The 18,775-nt window shown below is 38.2% G+C and overlaps 1 protein-coding gene across 9 annotated transcripts in view; it reads right to left on the minus strand.

Annotated features, from left to right (window-relative positions):
• pax7a (paired box 7a) overlaps positions 1 to 18,775 on the minus strand; it is a 175,982-nt gene that overhangs the window by 87,284 nt on the left and 69,923 nt on the right. For all 9 annotated transcript variants that reach the window (XM_061938895.2, XM_061938879.2, XM_061938934.2 and 6 more), the window contains one exon: positions 7,984 to 8,183. In XM_061938895.2, the coding sequence (XP_061794879.1) occupies positions 7,984 to 8,183 (200 nt within the window). The remainder of the gene's footprint in view (positions 1 to 7,983; positions 8,184 to 18,775) is intronic.

Here is an 18,775-nt window from a genome sequence, read left to right on the forward strand (position 1 = left end):
AAGTATTACACATTTGTGGACCATTATGTGTTTTTAGGGAAGTTAGCTATTATTAGAAGATGAAAATTGATCTGCTTGACAGTAGAGAAAAATTTAAAAAAATAAAAGCCTTTTTTTTCAGTTAAATATTTACATATGTATTTTGCGATGTTTCATAGAGGTGTTAATAATAAGGAAAATAGTAATGACAACTACAAAACCAGAACATCACAACAAGTGGCATTCATTCAAAGCCAAGGTTTGGTAGATCTTATTGTTAATATCACTATAAAAACGTGAGTACTGCTTAAGTTGCATCTCTTCCTTTTGCATTTGCATGAAGGCATATCTGTAATAAAATATAAAATTTTTTTTTTTAACTTTGCAGTTTTCAAATCTACCATCTAATTTAATATATTTTGTGTGATTCGGGTTTTGAAAATGTTGCCCTGGTTGTATATGGTCTCGCATTAATCATTTTATTTTTATTTGGTGTTTTTTTTTAACAATTGTCCCAGAGCGCTTTCCATTGGGAAACCCATACATTCAAGCGGCAGCGACTAGAATGGCAGATGCTGGAATCAAACCAGGAACTCTGAAGTTCCAGGACAGCCACTTTGCACACTGAGCCACTCCACTCCATCATATCATTTCGTATTGTACCACTTGCTCGAGTATCATTCATCCCAAATTGCTTAAACAAAGTAAAAGTATGCTTTTTGTTATTGTGACTGCAAAATAAGCCACCATGGGGCCAAAGAAAGTTGTGAGTGCTGGACTGAAGTGTTGATAAATAAGGTGAGAAACGCTATTGAATTTAATAGAGACCTCATAACAGCCCTCCATTAAAAGTTAAAGTAATGTTACATGTTCATTTAGTAATCATTTATATGTATTTCACATTGTTTTTTGCAAGTAAAACTACAAAACTCAAAACCAGTGAAGTTGGCACGTTGTGTAAATCGTAAATAAAAACAGAATACAATGATTTGCAAATCCCTTTCAACTTATATTCAATTGAATAGACTGCAAAGACAAGATTTTTAACATTCAAACTGGAAAACTGTTATTTTTTGCAAATGTCAGCTCATTCGGAATTTGATGCCTTCAACATGTTTCAAAAAATCTGGCACAAGTGGCAAAAAGACTGAGAAAGTTGAGGAATGCTCATCAAACTCAAATATTACAATCATAATACAAACTAAACAAGTATCAAAGTGACACCATAGCTAAAATCAAGGTAAGATAACTACAAACTTAACTTAGACTTAGACTTCCTTATATTGTCATTCAAATTTTTACTTTACAGTACAGATAAGAACACAATTTTGTTGCATTAGCTCGTTGTAGTGCAGGATAAAAGAGCAATAAGGTGCAGATATAAATAAGTAGATTACTGTACAGATAAATATATTGCACTTTTGCATATGCATCCAGGTTTATGGATGTATGTTATATTGTCTATATATTCCAGCCAGTTCATCCGTTTTTGAGGGGAATTGAGAGGATCATTATGATGCGTTCAAGAGTCTTATGGCCTGAGACAAGAAGCTGTTACAGAACCTGAAGGTTCTGCTACAGAGGCTGCAGAACCTCTTTCTAGAGTCCAGCAGTTAACTATATATTGGCTATGTTAACCAATGTAAACATAGCAGATAAAATAAAACGAAGAACAAATGTAGAAACAGACATTTTTACAATGGAGTTCAGGGTGCACATCATGTATTCAACCAATTACAAGCGCTACATTGAACTCTTAACTACAAAGGTGATGGTTAAGTTGACTTAAGTCTTTGTATCTAACCGTTTCGTATTTTATTCGTTGAGTGGATACTTTACAATGAAATACGATACTGCCGCCATCTGCAGCCAGCCACAAGAGGAGCAGCTGATTGCTCTCACCTGCCCTAATTGGAGTAAGGCCAGCCAATCCAAAGGTGCTTAAAGTCAGCTGACATGTCATCTTTAAACAGTGTGATGTGTGGTGTGGTTTTCGGGTCTGTGGGACCCGTTTTCATTTTTTATTAAAAGAAAAATGATACAATTCATTAATTTTTCAAACTGAGACTCACTGACTTTGGCTCATTTTCTGTGAAGAACATATATCCGACTACATATTTAATGACCACACACACCATACAACCCCCCCTTACACATTTCTATTACATATAGGATGTTCGGGTCCACTGGACCCGGGGCTAATAGAAGTGTGGAAATTGATGTTGTGTGTAAACACACACACACACACACACACACACACACACACACACACACACACACACACACACACACACACACACACACACACACACACACACTCACACACACACACACACACACACACACACACACACACACACACATACACACACACACACACACACGGCAGGCCTAGACAGGAAGAGGACAGACTGTATGTACACAGAACATCAGAGGGTTGTCAAAACATGGACCTTGGAGTTTGTTTTCCCGGAATGCAAAGGAAAGTTGGTGCGGGCAAGGCGTGAATGTAAGTACATGATTTATTTATAACACTAACAAACTACAACAAAAGAAGCAAACAAAAGGCGCGCACAATGGCGGAGAACAAACTTGACTAATGAAACCAAAACTTGCACAAAGGCAGAAACTATGAACAATAAACAAAAACTTACTTGGCATGGAACTATGGTAGCATGAAACAAACAGAGGTAGCAGGGGTGTCAGAAGTAGCATGGTATGAAAGGATAGATAAGATAATGTCACCAGGACGAACAACAGAAACAAGACAGGCTTAAATAGCAGTGACATGATCAGTGAAAACAGGTGCGTGACTCAAAACGTGAAACAGGTGCGTGGCATGACAGGTGAAAACTAATGGGTCGCTATGGTGACAAAACAAAAGTGCACAAAGAGTCCAAAAACAAAACCGAACATGACTAAAACAAAACATGATCACACAGACATGACAAGGGTCAAATGTGCGAGAAAATGAGAGCAGACAGTGTTGACAAACAATGTTGCAACCTTGGGCAGAAACACAAAAGGAAAATCCCTGTGGGATGCAGAAACTGGCAGAGAAATTTTCCGTGCAACGTTCATATTGTTGTTACTCAGCCAGCGTTTGTTGGTCTGACGGACCCGTTGCATTTTGTGGCTTTTAACGCCTCACAATCAAACACTTTTATGTTAACATACTGAACAGATGTTTATTGGGATAAGGTAAACATCTGTTTGAGTAACAACAATATGAACATTACACAAGGGTTAAATAAATGCCGGCGTTTTTATATTTAGCAAACTGATCTTGCGGGCCGTACGTTTGGCGCCCCTGGTATAGAACAACCTCCTGGAACGGATTGTGTTGAATTCATTTCCCATGTTGGGAAAGTGGATTTGTAAGTATTTCAACAGGTTCCTGCTTAAAAAGGGTTTTTGAAAGCAAACGTTGTCAGTGAGTTTTTCCGGGGGTTTGCAGATGAATGATCTGCATTGGAGCAGCTGCTTCCTGCACATGTACTGCGTGACTCGCACGTCGAAACCAACCACGGCAGCGCGGTGCCTCATGAAATAAGAATTGTGAGATGGACAAAGACATGTGTGCAAGCAGTTAGTCCAGGCGACCAACACTTAGCGGGCGCTGTGCACTACCCGGGGTTCAGACCGAGTGTGAATGACCGCGGTAAGAGGAGAGGGGCAGCCCCACACTCCCACCACTCAACCGGTGGCTGATTGATTAATGTTGTCGGGGCACGAGGGTCCCAGGAGAGGATGAGGAAGGCCGTGTGATATGTGGAAGGTTTTACAAGCAGCGGCGAGCTTGAAAGCCATGGGATGAGATCCCGGGCCAAGGGGCCGGAATGAGAAACCCAGCAGGAATGCGTTGCCTTTCTCTCCTCTCCTTTTTTTTTTTTTTTTATTTCTTCGTTTTCACCTTCCACCCCCTACTAAAGTTTGGGAGAACAGCTGCCGCCATAACTCTACTGTAAATATTTTCCCTGGCTCTGACACACAGCTGCATGGCACCCAGGCAGAGAGACAGCTACAACATGCTACACCGCCTGTCAGCATGGGAACTTTCTTTAAAAAACACTTTAAGCAGTATGAATATCATCTCTACACACATTCATACTGCAGCTACTGACAATGAGGCCGTACTCAAAGCAATATCCATGCTCATTTGACCATAAAGCAACCTGTTTCTTCCTCGGTAAAAAAAAAGAAGAAAAAAGTACCGTATTTTCCGGACTATAAACCGCATCCCCTAACCTTTGGAAGAAAAAAAAAAAAAAAAAAAAAAAAAATATATATATATATATATATATATATATATATATATATATATATATATATATATATATATATATGTATATATATATATATATATATATATATATATATATATATATATATATGTATATATATATATATATATATATATATATATATATATATATAAGCCGCAGATATTTAGATAGAAATATTTTGCAAATGTTTATTTATGTACCTTAATTTTTTTTCCAAATGGTGCCTGTAGCACGGCAGTAAAACGGCTGATCGAACAAAACAGAAAATTCATTGATTCCTTAATTCATCTTTAATGAGATGAATAATATTAGTTTAGGATGTTTAACAGGATTCTTCGTCATTGTACTTTGTAAACATTTTGAGTTTGAGCAGTTTCTTAAAGCGGATCAGTTTAGTTTGTATTCTTTGCTTTAACACGCCGTTAGCAAAGGAAAATCCACATATCAGCCGCACTTTTGTATAAGCTGCATCCTAGAAGAAAAAAAATAAATTTTCATATATTAGTCGCACCGGACTATAAGCTGCAGGTATAGGTTGTGAAATGAAAGATTTTGTAAATGTTTATTTATGTACTTTAATTGTTTCCAAACGGTGCCTGTGGTACGGCAGTAAAACGGCTGATCAAACAAAACAGAAAAGTCATTGATGCCTTAATTCATCTTTAATGAGATGAATAAGATTAGTTTAGGATGTTTAACAGGATTCTTCGTCATTGTACCGGTACTTTGTAAACATTTTGAGTTTGAACAGTTTCTTAAAGTGGAGTACATTGTTTGTATTATTTGCTTTAACTCGCCGTTAGCAAAGGAAAATCCACAGATTAGCTGCACCTTTGTATAAACCGCACCCACAAAACTTTAGAAGAAAAAAAAGACTTTTCATATATTAGCCGCACCGGACTATAAGCCGCAGATATACATTGTGAAATGAGATATTTAGATAGAAAGATTTTGTAAATGTTTATTTATGTACCTTATTTTTTTTTACAAACGGTGCCTGTTGCACGGCAGTAAAACGGCTGATCGAACAAAACAGAAAAGTCATTGATGCCTTAATTCATCTTTAGTGAGATGAATAAGATTAGTTTAGGATGTTTAACAGGATTTTTCGCCCTTGTACTTTGTAAACATTTTGAGTTTGAACAGTTTCTTAAAGTGGATCATTTTAGTTTGTATTCTTTGCTTCAACTCGCTGTTAGCAAAGGAAAATCCACAGATTAGCTACACCTTTGTATAAACCGCACCCACAAAACTTTAGAAGAAAAAAAAAACTTTTCATATATTAGCCAGACCGTACTATAAGCCACAGATATACGTTGTGAAATTAGATATTTATATAGAGAGATTATGTAAATGTTTATTTATAAACCTTAAGAGTGTCCAAACGGTGCCTATAGCACGGCAGTAAAACGGCTGATCGAACAAAACAGAAAAGTCATTGATGCCTTAATTCATCTTTAATGAGTTGAATAAGATTAATTTAGGATGTTTAACAGGATTCTTCACCCTTGTACTTTGTAAACATTTTGGGTTTGAACAGTTTCTTAAAGTGGAGTACATTGTTTGTATTCTTTGCTTCAACTCGCCATTAGCAAAGGAAAATCCACAGATTAGCTACACCTTTGTATAAACCGCACCCACAAAACTTTAGAAGAATAAAATGACTTTTCATATATTAGTCGCACCGGACTATAAGCAGCAGATATACATTGTGAAATGAGATATTTAGATAGAAAGATTTTGTAAATGTTTATTTATGTACCTTAATTTTTTTTACAAACAGTGTCTGTAGCATGGCAGCAAAACGGCTGATCAGACAAAACAGAAAAGTCATTGATGCCTTAATTCATCTTTAATGAGATGAATAAGATTAGTTTAGGATGTTTAACAGGATTCTTCGCCCTTGTACTTTACAAACATTTTGAGTTTGAACAGTTTCTTAAAGCGGATCATTTTAGTTTGTATTCTTTGCTTTAACTCGCCGTTAGCAAAGGAAAATCGACAGATCAGCCACACTTTTGTATAAACCGCATCCACTAAACTCTAGAAGAAAAAAATGACTTTTCATATATTAGTCGCACCGGACTATAAGCAGCAGATATACGTTGTGAAATTAGATATTTATATAGAGAGATTATGTAAATGTTTATTTATAAACCTTAATAGTGTCCAAACGGTGCATGTAGCACGGCAGTAAAACGGCTGATCAGACAAAACAGAAAAGTCATTGATGCCTTAATTCATCTTTAATGAGATGAATAAGATTAGTTTAGGATGTTTAACAGGATTCTTCGCCCTTTTACTTTGCAAACATTTTGAGTTTGAACAGTTTCTTAAAGCGGATCATTTTAGTTTGTATTCTTTGCTTTAACTCGCCGTTAGCAAAGGGAAATCCACAGATTAGCTGCACTTTTGTATAAACCGCATCCACTAAACTCTAGAAGAAAAAAATGACTTTTCATATATTAGCCACACCGTACTATAAGCCACAGATATACGTTGTGAAATTAGATATTTATATAGAGAGATTATGTAAATGTTTATTTATAAACCTTAATAGTGTCCAAACGGTGCCTGTAGCACGGCAGTAAAACGGCTGATCAGACAAAACAGAAAAGTCATTGATGCCTTAATTCATCTTTAATGAGATGAATAAGATTAGTTTAGGATGTTTAACAGGATTTTTCGTCCTTGTACTTTGCAAACATTTTGAGTTTGAACAGTTTCTTAAAGCGGATCATTTTAGTTTGTATTCTTTGCTTTAACTCGCCGTTAGCAAAGGAAAATCGACAGATTAGCCACACCTTTGTATAAACCGCATCCACTAAACATTAGAAGAAAAAAATGACGTTTCATATATTAGCCGCACCGGACTATAAGCTGCAGATATACGTTGTGAAATTAGATGTATATATATAGAGAGAGATTTTGTAAATGTTTACTTATATACCTTAATTGTTTCCAAACGGTGCCTGTGGTACGGCAGTAAAACGGATGATCGAACAAAACAGAAAAGTCATTGATGCCTTAATTCATCTTTAATGAGATGAATAAGATTAGTTTAAGATGTTAAACAGGATTTTTCGTCCTTGTACTTTGTCAACATTTTGAGTTTGAAAAGTTTCTTATAGTGGAGTACATTGTTTGTATTCTTTGCTTCAACTCGCCGTTAGCAGAGGAAAATCCACAGACTAGCCGCACCTTTGTATAAACCGCATCCACTAAACTTTAGAAGAAAAAAATGACTTTTCATGTATTAGCCAGAACGTACTATAAGCCACAGATATACGTTGTGAAATTAGATATTTACATAGAGAGATTATGTAAATGTTTATTTATAAACCTTAATAGTGTCCAAACGGTGCCTGTAGTATGGCAGTAAAAGGGCTGATCAGACAAAACAGAAAAGTAATTGACGACTTAATTCATCTTTAAGGAGATGAATAATATTAGTTTAGGATGTTTAACAGGATTCTTCGCCCTTGTACTTTGCAAACATTTTGAGTTTGAACAGTTTCTTAAAGCGGATCATTTTAGTTTGTATTCTTTGCTTTAACTCGCCGTTAGCAAAGGGAAATCCACAGATTAGCTGCACTGTTGTACAAGCCGCAGGGTTCAAAGCTAATAGTCTGGAAAAAAATACGGTACTCTTCAAGAAATCAAAAATGACAGCAAACAACAACTGAGAGTGGTATAGACGCCATTGGTAGGACTCTACCTGCACTCTGGCCTCCGTGAGCTTGGTCCTCTGAGCCAGCTCCTCCCGGGTGTAGATGTCGGGGTAATGTGTCCTCTCGAAAGCCTTCTCCAGCTCCTCCAGCTGCTCGGCGGTGAAGGTGGTGCGACTGCGCCTCTGCTTCCTCTTCAGCGGCAAGTCGGGCTCCGAATCCACGTCGGAACCGTCGTCCGTGCGGCTACCTGAGGGGCCAAGAAGGGGGCCAATCAGTGCGATCGTTTTATTTTGTTGCATTATTCTTGCATTATTCCGAACGACAGCTCTAAGAATATTATCTTAATCTGTGGATATTTTTCGATATACAGTAGAAGAGGCCCTAATGCACAATCCTGCCTCTGAGGGAGGAAGTTAAGCGCTCCAGAGAGAGAACGGGGGTAGTCGGGTTAATCTGCACAGGCCACCTTGCTGCTCCTCGCCTCTGGTTGGCCCAGGGCATGCCGCTTAAACACAACACAAAACACACAGCCGCAGTGTGTGTAGCATAATATCGCAGCAAAGCCATTCAGCCCTCCTTGTGTTTGCGTCTGCTGTCATTAAGTGAATTAGAACACATTTTACACCACTTTTGAGGCATTCGACTAAGCTGAGTTTCCGCTCGAGGAACATAGATACGGCACAAAGCTGCACAATCCGGGCCGACAGGGGAATTTTTTGACAGCGCTACCATTGCAACATTACCATTATAACTGCATTTAGAAAATTGCATCATTTTCACCACCTCTGCACGTCTATTCAGACTGCATGGCCCCCTTTCATTTCATGTCACAAAATTCTTATTTTCATAATTTCCTCATTGAGACACTGACAAGGCGGCGGTGATGTGCCAGCGTTGCCGCGGGCCCTGTTGGATTGCATCATGCGCAGTCCAGAAAAGTGTGGGAGAGGGAGAAGAAAGGGACGATGTGGAAGAAGGGCCACCAGAATCCCGCTTCTGACACCGCTCGGCTTCAATAAAAAAAATGTTTAAAAAGCAGAAGAATGGTGACCTACAGTATAGTAGTGTCACAGTACATGGATTTGTAATCACATTTTTTTGTCCTGGAACGCTCGGCGGCATTCACACGTTTAGGGATGGCTACCAAATTCGGTACTTTTATGAGCACCGACCCAATTTAGTTGGTACCACCGAGTACGGATTAACGTAAAATCAAACGGTGCCATACTTGGATAGCACGGTTGCCGACTTTTCGGGAAAACAAACACTGAGAGCAGACTTTGTCAGACTGCATCTAAGTAATGTTGCTATTTTCCATGCTAACAAAGTAAGTATTCCTGATAGAAAATGTTCGAACGTACAGTCAGTCTACACTTGCGCTAAAAATGCGCTGCAACTGATTAGCATTGGTGATAACACATGCCGATTTTAACACCTCCAAATTTGGTAACAAAAATTTCAATTAGGACGCACGTTACAATCAAACAGTACAATACTTTTAATATTTACACTTGTTCGGTCATAACATAAGACTACATTCAACTTAATGGCAAAGACTACTCCCTGACTGGGTAACACACCATAGTCTATGCACTACTGCCTTCTAACATCTTGTAATTGCTATTGCATGCAAAGTCTATATGTAATACTTGCAAATGAGACCCATAAAACTTCAATTAGGATGCACGTTACAATCAAACAGCAAGTGTGTAATAAGTAAAATACTTTAAATATTAACACTTGTTAGGGTGTAACATAAGACTACATTCAACTTAATGGCAAAGACTACTCCCTGACTGGGTAACACACCATAATCTATGCACTACTGCCTTCTAACATCTTGTAATTGCTATTGCATGCAAAGTCTGCATGTAATACTTGCAAATGAGACCCATAATACTTCAATTAGGATGCACAATACAATCAAACAGTAAGTGTTTAATAAGTACAACACTTTAAATATTAACACTTGTTAGGGCGTAACATAAGACGACATTCAACTTAATGGCAAAGACTACTCCCTGACTGGGTAACACACCATAGTCTATGCACTACTGCCATCTAACATCTTGTAATTGCTATTGCATGCAAAGTCTGTATGTAATACTTGCAAATGAGACGCATAAAACTTCAATTAGGATGCACGTTATAATCAAACAGCAAGTGTGTAAAAAGAGCAATACTTTAAATATTAACACTTTTTAGGGCGTAACATAAGACTACATTCAACTTAATGGCAAAGACTACTCCTTGACTGGATAACACGCCATGGTCTATACACTACTGCCATCAAACGTCTTGTAATTGCATTTGCATGCAAAGTCTATGTAATACTTGCAAATGAGACCCATAAAACTTCAATTAGGATGCACGTTACAATCAAACAGCAAATGTGTAATAACTACAATACTTTAAACATTAAAACTTTAAACACAACTTATTGGCAAAGACTACTCCTTGACTGGGTAACACACTATGCCAGGGGTCGGCAACCCAAAATGTTGAAAGAGCCATATTGGACCAAAAATACAAAAACAAATCTGTCCGGAGCCGCAAAAAATTAAAAGCCATATTACATACAGATAGTGTGTCATGAGATATAAATTGAATTAAGATGACTTAAAGGAAACTAAATGACCTCAAATATACCTACAAACGAGGCATAATGATGCAATATGTACATATAGCTAGCCTAAATAGCATGTTAGCATCGATTAGCTTGCAGTCATGCAGTGACCAAATATGTCTGATTAGCACTCCACACAAGTCAATAACATCAACAAAACTCACCTTTGTGCATTCATGCACAACGTTAAAAGTTTGGTGGACAAAATGAGACAGAAAAAGAAGTGGCATAAAACACGTCCTAGAAAGTCGGAGAAAGTTATATATGTAAACAAACTACCGTGAGTTCAAGGACCGCCAAAATTAGTAGGACAAAACGTCGCTCGCCAAATACTCGAATCAGTGAGGCATGTTTAATATAAACAGTGTGCTTTATAACAATTAGGGAGGTTTGCGTCATGTTTGTCCTTCTACGGAAACCATATTAAAACAATTTTTCATACATTTTTGAAAAAGCTCCAGAGAGCCACTAAGGCGGCGCTAAAGAGCCCGCGGCTCTAGAGCTTGCTCAAAATGACTAAAATTTTATTAATTGTGGTTACTCATTACTTTGCCAAAGAGTAATCAAATTACAAATACAATTACTCTTTAATAAATGTAATTAATTTTTAGAGGAAGTAATTAGTGCGTTCATTTGAAAAAAACCATAAACTTCATGTATCTGATAATCGGTACCATTGAGTACCAGTATCAATTCCCAGGTACTGGGAATTGGTACCGTATCGATTCAAATGCAAAAGGTACCCATTTCTACACACGTTACACATTAAATGAAGGACAGAAAATGTACCTGTCCATAATTTCCATCAACAAATACAGTGCGGACCAATCTTTCTAGTCTTGGCTAGCAATATTGTGCAAGGGCAAAAAAAAACAAACTCGAAACTTCTCTTTTGGGAGGACTTGACCTTCCCGGTAAAATACGTAAAAAGACGAAAACAACATTCAGTGGAGATGTTGATGAGTTGGTCAAAAAGGAACTTTCCTTCCCTGTAAATAAAACACAGTAAACTACACTAAAACTCACACACAAAAGCGCAACACTGTTCAAACTGGTACCGTTGCACTTGTCTGCATTGTCTATTAAATATGATTTCATATTAGGGATGTCCGATAATGGCTTTTTGCCGATATCCGATATTCCGATATTGTCCAACTCTTTAATTACCGATACCGATATCAACCGATACCGATATATACAGTCGTGGAATTAACACATTATTATGCCTAATTTGGACAACCAGGTATGGTGAAGATAAGGTCCTTTTAAAAAAAAAAAAAAAAATAAAATAAGATAAATAAATTAAAAACATTTTTTTGAATAAAAAAGAAAGTAAAACAATATAAAAACAGTTACATAGAAACTAGTAATATTATAAGTAGTAACATTATCACATAATTTATTCAAAAAGTATAAAGAACGACAAATAAAGATAGAATACTATTAACCGCAACATGTAAGTGTAAAAAAAAAAAAAAACCAACGACATTTTCAGAATGTGCTTGTTCTATTTCTGAACAAAGAAAACAATCTGAAGTTGTCTTTATTTCTAAGTTATCGTGCCGTGATTGTTGTAGACTGTAAAATCGACAATAGAATTTACGGTTAAATTCCGCCGACTGAGTTTTTTTTACCGTAAAATTAACTTTGGTACTGTTTTTTTCCATATACAGTAAGACACTCGTACATTAAAAAGCAAACAAAAGAACTAGGGATGTCCGATAATGGCTTTTTGCCGATTCCAATTGATATTGTCCAACTCTTTAATTACCGATACCAACCGATACCGATATCAACCGATATATGCAGTCTTGGAATTAACACATTATTATGCCTAATTTGGACAACCAGGTATGGTGAAGATAAGGTACTTTTTTTAAAATTTAATAAAATAAGATAAATAAATTAAAAACATTTTCTTGAATAAAAAAGAAAGTACAACAATATAAAAACAGTTACATAGAAACTAGTAAATAATGAAAATGTGTAAGATTAACTGTTAAAGGTTAGTACTATTAGTGGACCAGCAGCACGCACAATCATGTGTGCTTACGGACTGTATCCCTTGCAGACTGTATTGATATATATTGATATATAATGTAGGAACCAGAATATTAATAACAGAAAGAAACAACCCTTTTGTGTGAATGAGTGTGAATGAGTGTAAATGGGGGAGGGAGGTTTTTTGGGTTGGTGCACTAATTGTAAGTGTATCTTGTGTTTTTTATGTTGATTTAATAAATAAAGAAATAGAATTTAAAAAAATGATACTGATAATAAAAAAAACGATACTGATAATTTCCGATATTACATTTTAAAGCATTTATCGGCCGATATTATCGGACATCTCTATTTCATATTATTTATTTTTTTTACTGGAGAATTAATGGAGCATTATCTGCTTGCAGTTTTATAATATTAAACAAATAATTCAAACCAAGCATCTCATTATACCCAAACAGTGATCTTAAGACCGAGGGACATACCGAACCCTGATTATGGCGGACTGTCACACCCCTGATCACCTGGCCACTTCCGCTCTCGCGCTTAAGTCATCGTTTCCGTTTCCAGCTCACTTGAGCAGCATCTTTCGACACGAGTGGACAAAAGAATACTCAAACGTAGCCTCCGAATAACAACTGTGAGAACAAAAGAGCAACAGAGCTGGCAGCGTCTCAAGGCCAGCTCCAGAGTTTAATTAAACAAGGAATTAGGGGATTATATGGAGACTATCATCACAGGCCACTCCACCAGCCTTCCACCAACATTTTTTTTGTCTCCCCCCCGAGCTCGTGCTCTACGATTCTCCGCGGATTACACGTGGCCGCCGGACATGAGGCCGCATTCATTAAATCAATTCTTCAGTCTTATCCTTTTTAATAAAGATTGATTCTTAAAACGGGCGCCAGGGTACACCCTTGAACATACAGAAGTTGAATATGTACATACACCGCGTATCCCTTTGTTGGTTTTCGCCAGGACGCGCGTGTCCGTCGGGGGGCTAAGTTGCCGCGGCGACACTTGAGACCGCTTCCCAAGGTCACCCCGGCGTCCTACAAGGCGGTGACGTCATCTCCTTCTTTGATTTGAGTCTTTTCCCGAGCGCAGACTTTACTTTGCGAGGGACCCCGTTGCGGCCCCCGGGTGTCACATTCAGACCTGCCAGCGGGGGGAATGACTGATAACCCTCGACAGCTGATAGCATGTACTGCAACTCTCCATTAAGCCCTGCAGAGCCAACACATCTGCTCTTAAACATGAACCACAAGCAAAAGGTCAACAGTCCTGCCTGTAATGAGGAGGATTGGGGTGCGGGGGGGGGGGGGGGGGGGGTTACGTGGCACGACACAATGCATGCACAGCCCAGCTGGGACTCGGGAGTATATGGGCCAACACAGATAGACAGACAACATTCTCTTATCATTATAATCAAATGACAGCAGTCATTTCCATGAGGTTATTTTCTAATATAAGTGTTTAGGCCCACTTACAATGACAATAACAAAAAATATTGTTTTTCATGCACTGTGTACTTGTATTGTTTGTCTGGGTGGAGGCCCTGCTTTGGAAATAACTTGTACCCCTTTCAGACATTGCATTTTGTTCCCATTAAAACATTCACATGTTGCACAATGAGATGTAAGCAGGGGAGGCCACCTCTGCCAAGATCGACGATGTCTGAATGTGATGCGTTATATATACACAGAGAAATGAATGAAAATCCAGGATTCACTGGAAAATGTGTTGTTATTTATTATCGTGACTTAAAGGTGATACTGTTCTGCTCTAAACCTTTAGGACATTGTTGCAGGGGAGCCGCGAGCAACGTTCCCTCTAACTTTTCATGTGTGTGAGCAAACGCAAAAACTCCCTGAGCATTCACTGGAGCCCATGTGAGCAACATCAGACGTGCACACTGTGGCTACACCAGCAGCACACCTGTCCCAAACCTGACTAAATAACAGGTTCAATCGCCCAATGTCCCTTTCGGGGTCGCTGGAGCCTATCTCAGCTGCATTCGGGCGGAAGTCCCCACCTCATCGCAGGGCCAACACAGATAGACAGACAACATTCTCTTAATTATTATAATCAAATGACAGCAGTCATTTCCATGAGGTTATTTTCTAATATAAGTGTTTAGGCCCACTTACAATGACAATAACAACAAATATTGTTTTTCATGAAATGTGTACTTGTATTGTTTGTCTGGGTGGAGGTCCTGCTTTGAAAATAACTTGTACACCTTTCAGACATTGCATTTCGTTCCCATTAAAACATTCACATGTTGCACAATGAGATGTAAGCAGGGGATCAAGTGTACATTACTGCAACTTCCTGTTTGTAAAAAATATATTTTTATTAGTAACTAACAGCATTTCATGATTAATATTTATAAATTAAGATTCCTAATAAATGACACTAGAATAAGCATACATTTGATTGGTAAATCATAGTGTAACGACCTGGAATTACACTTTATGTGTGGTGTTGGAGTTGTCCGACTTTTTGTGTGGCTGTAAACGCATCACTGGCTAAGTGCCATATGTGCATGTGTTGGCGCAAGTGAGAAAGAGCGAGCGGCTGCTGTTGATATAACAAAGTTGCTTTTGGTCTGGTTTGTACTGCAGAAAATGACCAATTTTTTTACTAATGTTTTGGTAATGTGTTTATGGCCGACAATAAAGAGTTTTGCTCAGTAAAGTGATGGATGGAATTCATGTCCTCAAAGCGTCTCGACAGACGTTACAATATTTGAACAATGATGACAAAAACAGTTTTCTCTGTCGTGTCCGTGTGTCGAAAATTGTTATGCGCTTATTTTTTTATTTGATTTTGTGCGTGGCATAGATTTGCCGTGCGCAGAGGACGCTTGAGCAGTGCGCAATTGCACAGGCGCGCACCTGAGAGGGAACGTTGGCCGCTAGTAGCAGGACAGGTTTGTGTACAATGAAGTATTCACGTTGGAATGATACACAAAAGCCTGCGCAGTGCTCCTTGTTCTACCCAGTAGTAGTAATAAGTACACAGGAACACATGCGTACTCACCACTACCATGTAAGTAGGAAGTACTTGCTACTTTTACCCATGAGGTGTTTTAAGTCCACGGGAACATGTGTACTTAAAACTTCAACGCATGCAGTAGGTACACAAGAATACATCTGTACTTACTACTGCTGCAAAAGTAGTAAGTACACAGGAACATATCTGTAAGTACTACTCCTACAACGTAGAAGTAGTAGGTACACATGTATACTTTCTACTTAAAACCAGTAGAAGTAGTAAGTACACAGGAACACATATGCACCTACTACTGCTAGCCAGCAAAAATGGTGGAAAAGCATGTGTACTTTCTACTCCTACCTAGTAGTAGTTACACAGGAACACATGTGTACTTACTACTGCTACCTGGATAGAGGTCATTAGTACAGAGGAACACGTGTGTACTCACTGCTGATATGTAAGTAGTAAGTACTTACTACTTCTACTGTACACAGGAACAGGTGTACTTAAAACTACAACGTATACAGTAGGTAAACAAGAACATGTGTGTACTTACTACTGCTATGTCAGTAGTAAGTAAACAGGAACATTTGTGTACTTACTACTCCTACTTGGTAGAAGTAGGAGACACACATGTGTACTTTCTACTTCTATGGAGTAGAAGTAGTAAATACACAAAAACACATGTGTACTTACTAATGCTACCCAGGAGAGGTAGTGGGAAAGTATGTGTACATTCTGCTCCTACCCAGTAGTAGTAATAGTAGTAGTAGTAGTAGGTACACAGGAACACATGTGCACTTACTACTGCTACCTGGATAGAGGTCATTAGTACAAAGGAACACATGTGTACTCACTGCTGCTATGTAAGTAGTAAGTACCAGAGGTGGGACCAAGTCATTGTTTTGCAAGTCACAAGTAAGTCTCAAGTCTTTGCCCTCAAGTCCGAGTCAAGTCCCGAGTCAAGACAGGCAAGCCCCGAGTCAAGTCCAAAGTCAAGACTGGAAAGTCTCAAGTCAAGTCCTAAGTCCTGCATTTTGAGTTTCGAGTCCTTTCAAGTCCTTTTAACCACAGACTAATATATTAACACAGATTGTGTATGCTTTTCAAACGCTGTATTTATTTATTAAAACAAGTGCATTTTAAATTGCAGGAAAGAAAATTGTGCTGACATTGCACTTTATAATAGCACTATTAACCAGTCATTTTAAACATTAACTCATTCCTTTACAGAACAAACACATTGAAAAATAAAGTGCAAATGTACTTATTTGTACAAAAGTGTTAACATTGAAAAAACATGACATATACGTGAACATAACAAAAAAGTTGTACTTTTTATATGTCAGGGCCCTATGCTGCATTGCATTTGCAAAAGACCAAATTAGCCAAGAGTCTGTCAGTCATTTGTGCACGATGGGGGCGTAGTATGATGCCATTATGGCTGAAAACTCGCTCCGCTGGAGCACTGGAGGCAGGCACTGCCAAGACTCTCATGGCCACTTGGAACAGTGAAGGAAGAGTCTTCATGTTCAATGCCCAAAACAAAAGGGGGGAGAGAGGTTTTTTGGGTTGGTGCACTACTTGTAAGTGTATCTTGTGTTTTTTATGTTGATTTAATTAAAAAAATAAAAAATAATAAAAAATAATATTTCTTGTGCGGCCCGATACCAATCGATCCACGGACCAGTACCGGGCTGTGGCCCGGTGGTTGGGGACCACTGAGGTAAACAACCAACAGTATGTCAGAAAGCTAGCTAAAACGGTACCCATATTCATAATATAGTATACATTTTAACTGACCTTTATTTTACTATTTTTGTCTTTTTTTAGGTGGCTAAAATTCGCGGTGCTGCTGACCGCTGTCTAACGTTACGTGTGATATATTGACTAACGTAACCCTGCTTAAAAAAAATCACTGAACAAAAAGTATGAATATGGTAGTGAACTGCAACAGATTCCCGTGTTTGCAATAACGTTATAACGTTAGCAGTGAGTTTACAGCCTCACTGATTTAACTACACAGCAAATAAAAGTCACGTTACTTAGCCAATAAACGTTATCTTACATTCAAAACTTACCGTTCTTTGTGCAACTTCAAATGCCGGACGAAGTTGGAAGTTGTTGCCTCTCCATCAGTAATTTTCGAACCGCATGTGTTGCATACTGCAAACCGTTTTGGGTTGACCACCTCGTAATTTTTATACCCAAACGAAAATATTTTAGGTATCATTTTTTGTTCACTGGCATGTGGTTTGGACATGTCTTCTTCGTTGGTTGTCGTGCAATTTGATTGGATGAATGCTGTGTGATGAAAACAAAGTAGATCTAATTTGATTGGCTGTTGTACTGAGACCACACCAGCTGACACACGCAACGCTGATAGACAAGTACACAATGAAAAATACGGAGCGCTCCCGAATAACTTTTTCATCTTTGGGTTTTGGCGAAAGTAGCAAGTCATGTCAAGTCATGTCAATTCAAAAGGCTCAAGTCCAAGTGAAGTCACAAGTCATTGATGTTAAAGTCTAAGTCGAGTTGCAAGTCTTTTTACATTTTGTCAAGTCGAGTCTAAAGTCATCAAATTCATGACTCGAGTCTGACTCGAGTCCAAGTCATGTGACTCGAGTCCACACCTCTGGTAAGTACTCACTACTTCTACTGTACACAGGAACAGGTGTACTTAAAACTACAACGTATACAGTAGTTAAACAAGAACATGTGTGTACTTACTACTGTTATGTCAGTAGTAAGTAAACAGGAACATTTGTGTAGTTACTACTCCTACTGGGTAGAATTAGGAGGCACACATGTGTACTTTCTACTTCTATGGAGTAGAAGTAGTAAATACACAAAAACACATGTATACTTACTACTGCTACCCAGGAGAAGTAATAGGAAAGTATGTGTACTTTCTGCTCCTACCTAGTAGTAGTAGGTACACAGGAACACATGTGCACTAACTACTGCTACCTAGATAGAGGTCATTAGTACAAAAGAACACACGTGTACTCACTGCTGCTATGTAAGTAGTAAGTACACAGGAACATGTGTACTTAAAACTACAACGTATATACTAGGTACACAAGAACACATGTGTACTTACTACTGATACATTAGTAGTACGTAAACAGGAACATTTGTGTACTTACTACTCCTACTGGGTAGAAGTAGTAGGCACACGTGTACTTTCTACTTCTATGGAGTAGAAG

The sequence above is a fragment of the Nerophis lumbriciformis genome, linkage group LG03, assembly GCF_033978685.3.
Source record: "Nerophis lumbriciformis linkage group LG03, RoL_Nlum_v2.1, whole genome shotgun sequence".
In the NCBI taxonomy this organism is placed as follows: Eukaryota; Metazoa; Chordata; class Actinopteri; order Syngnathiformes; family Syngnathidae; genus Nerophis; species Nerophis lumbriciformis.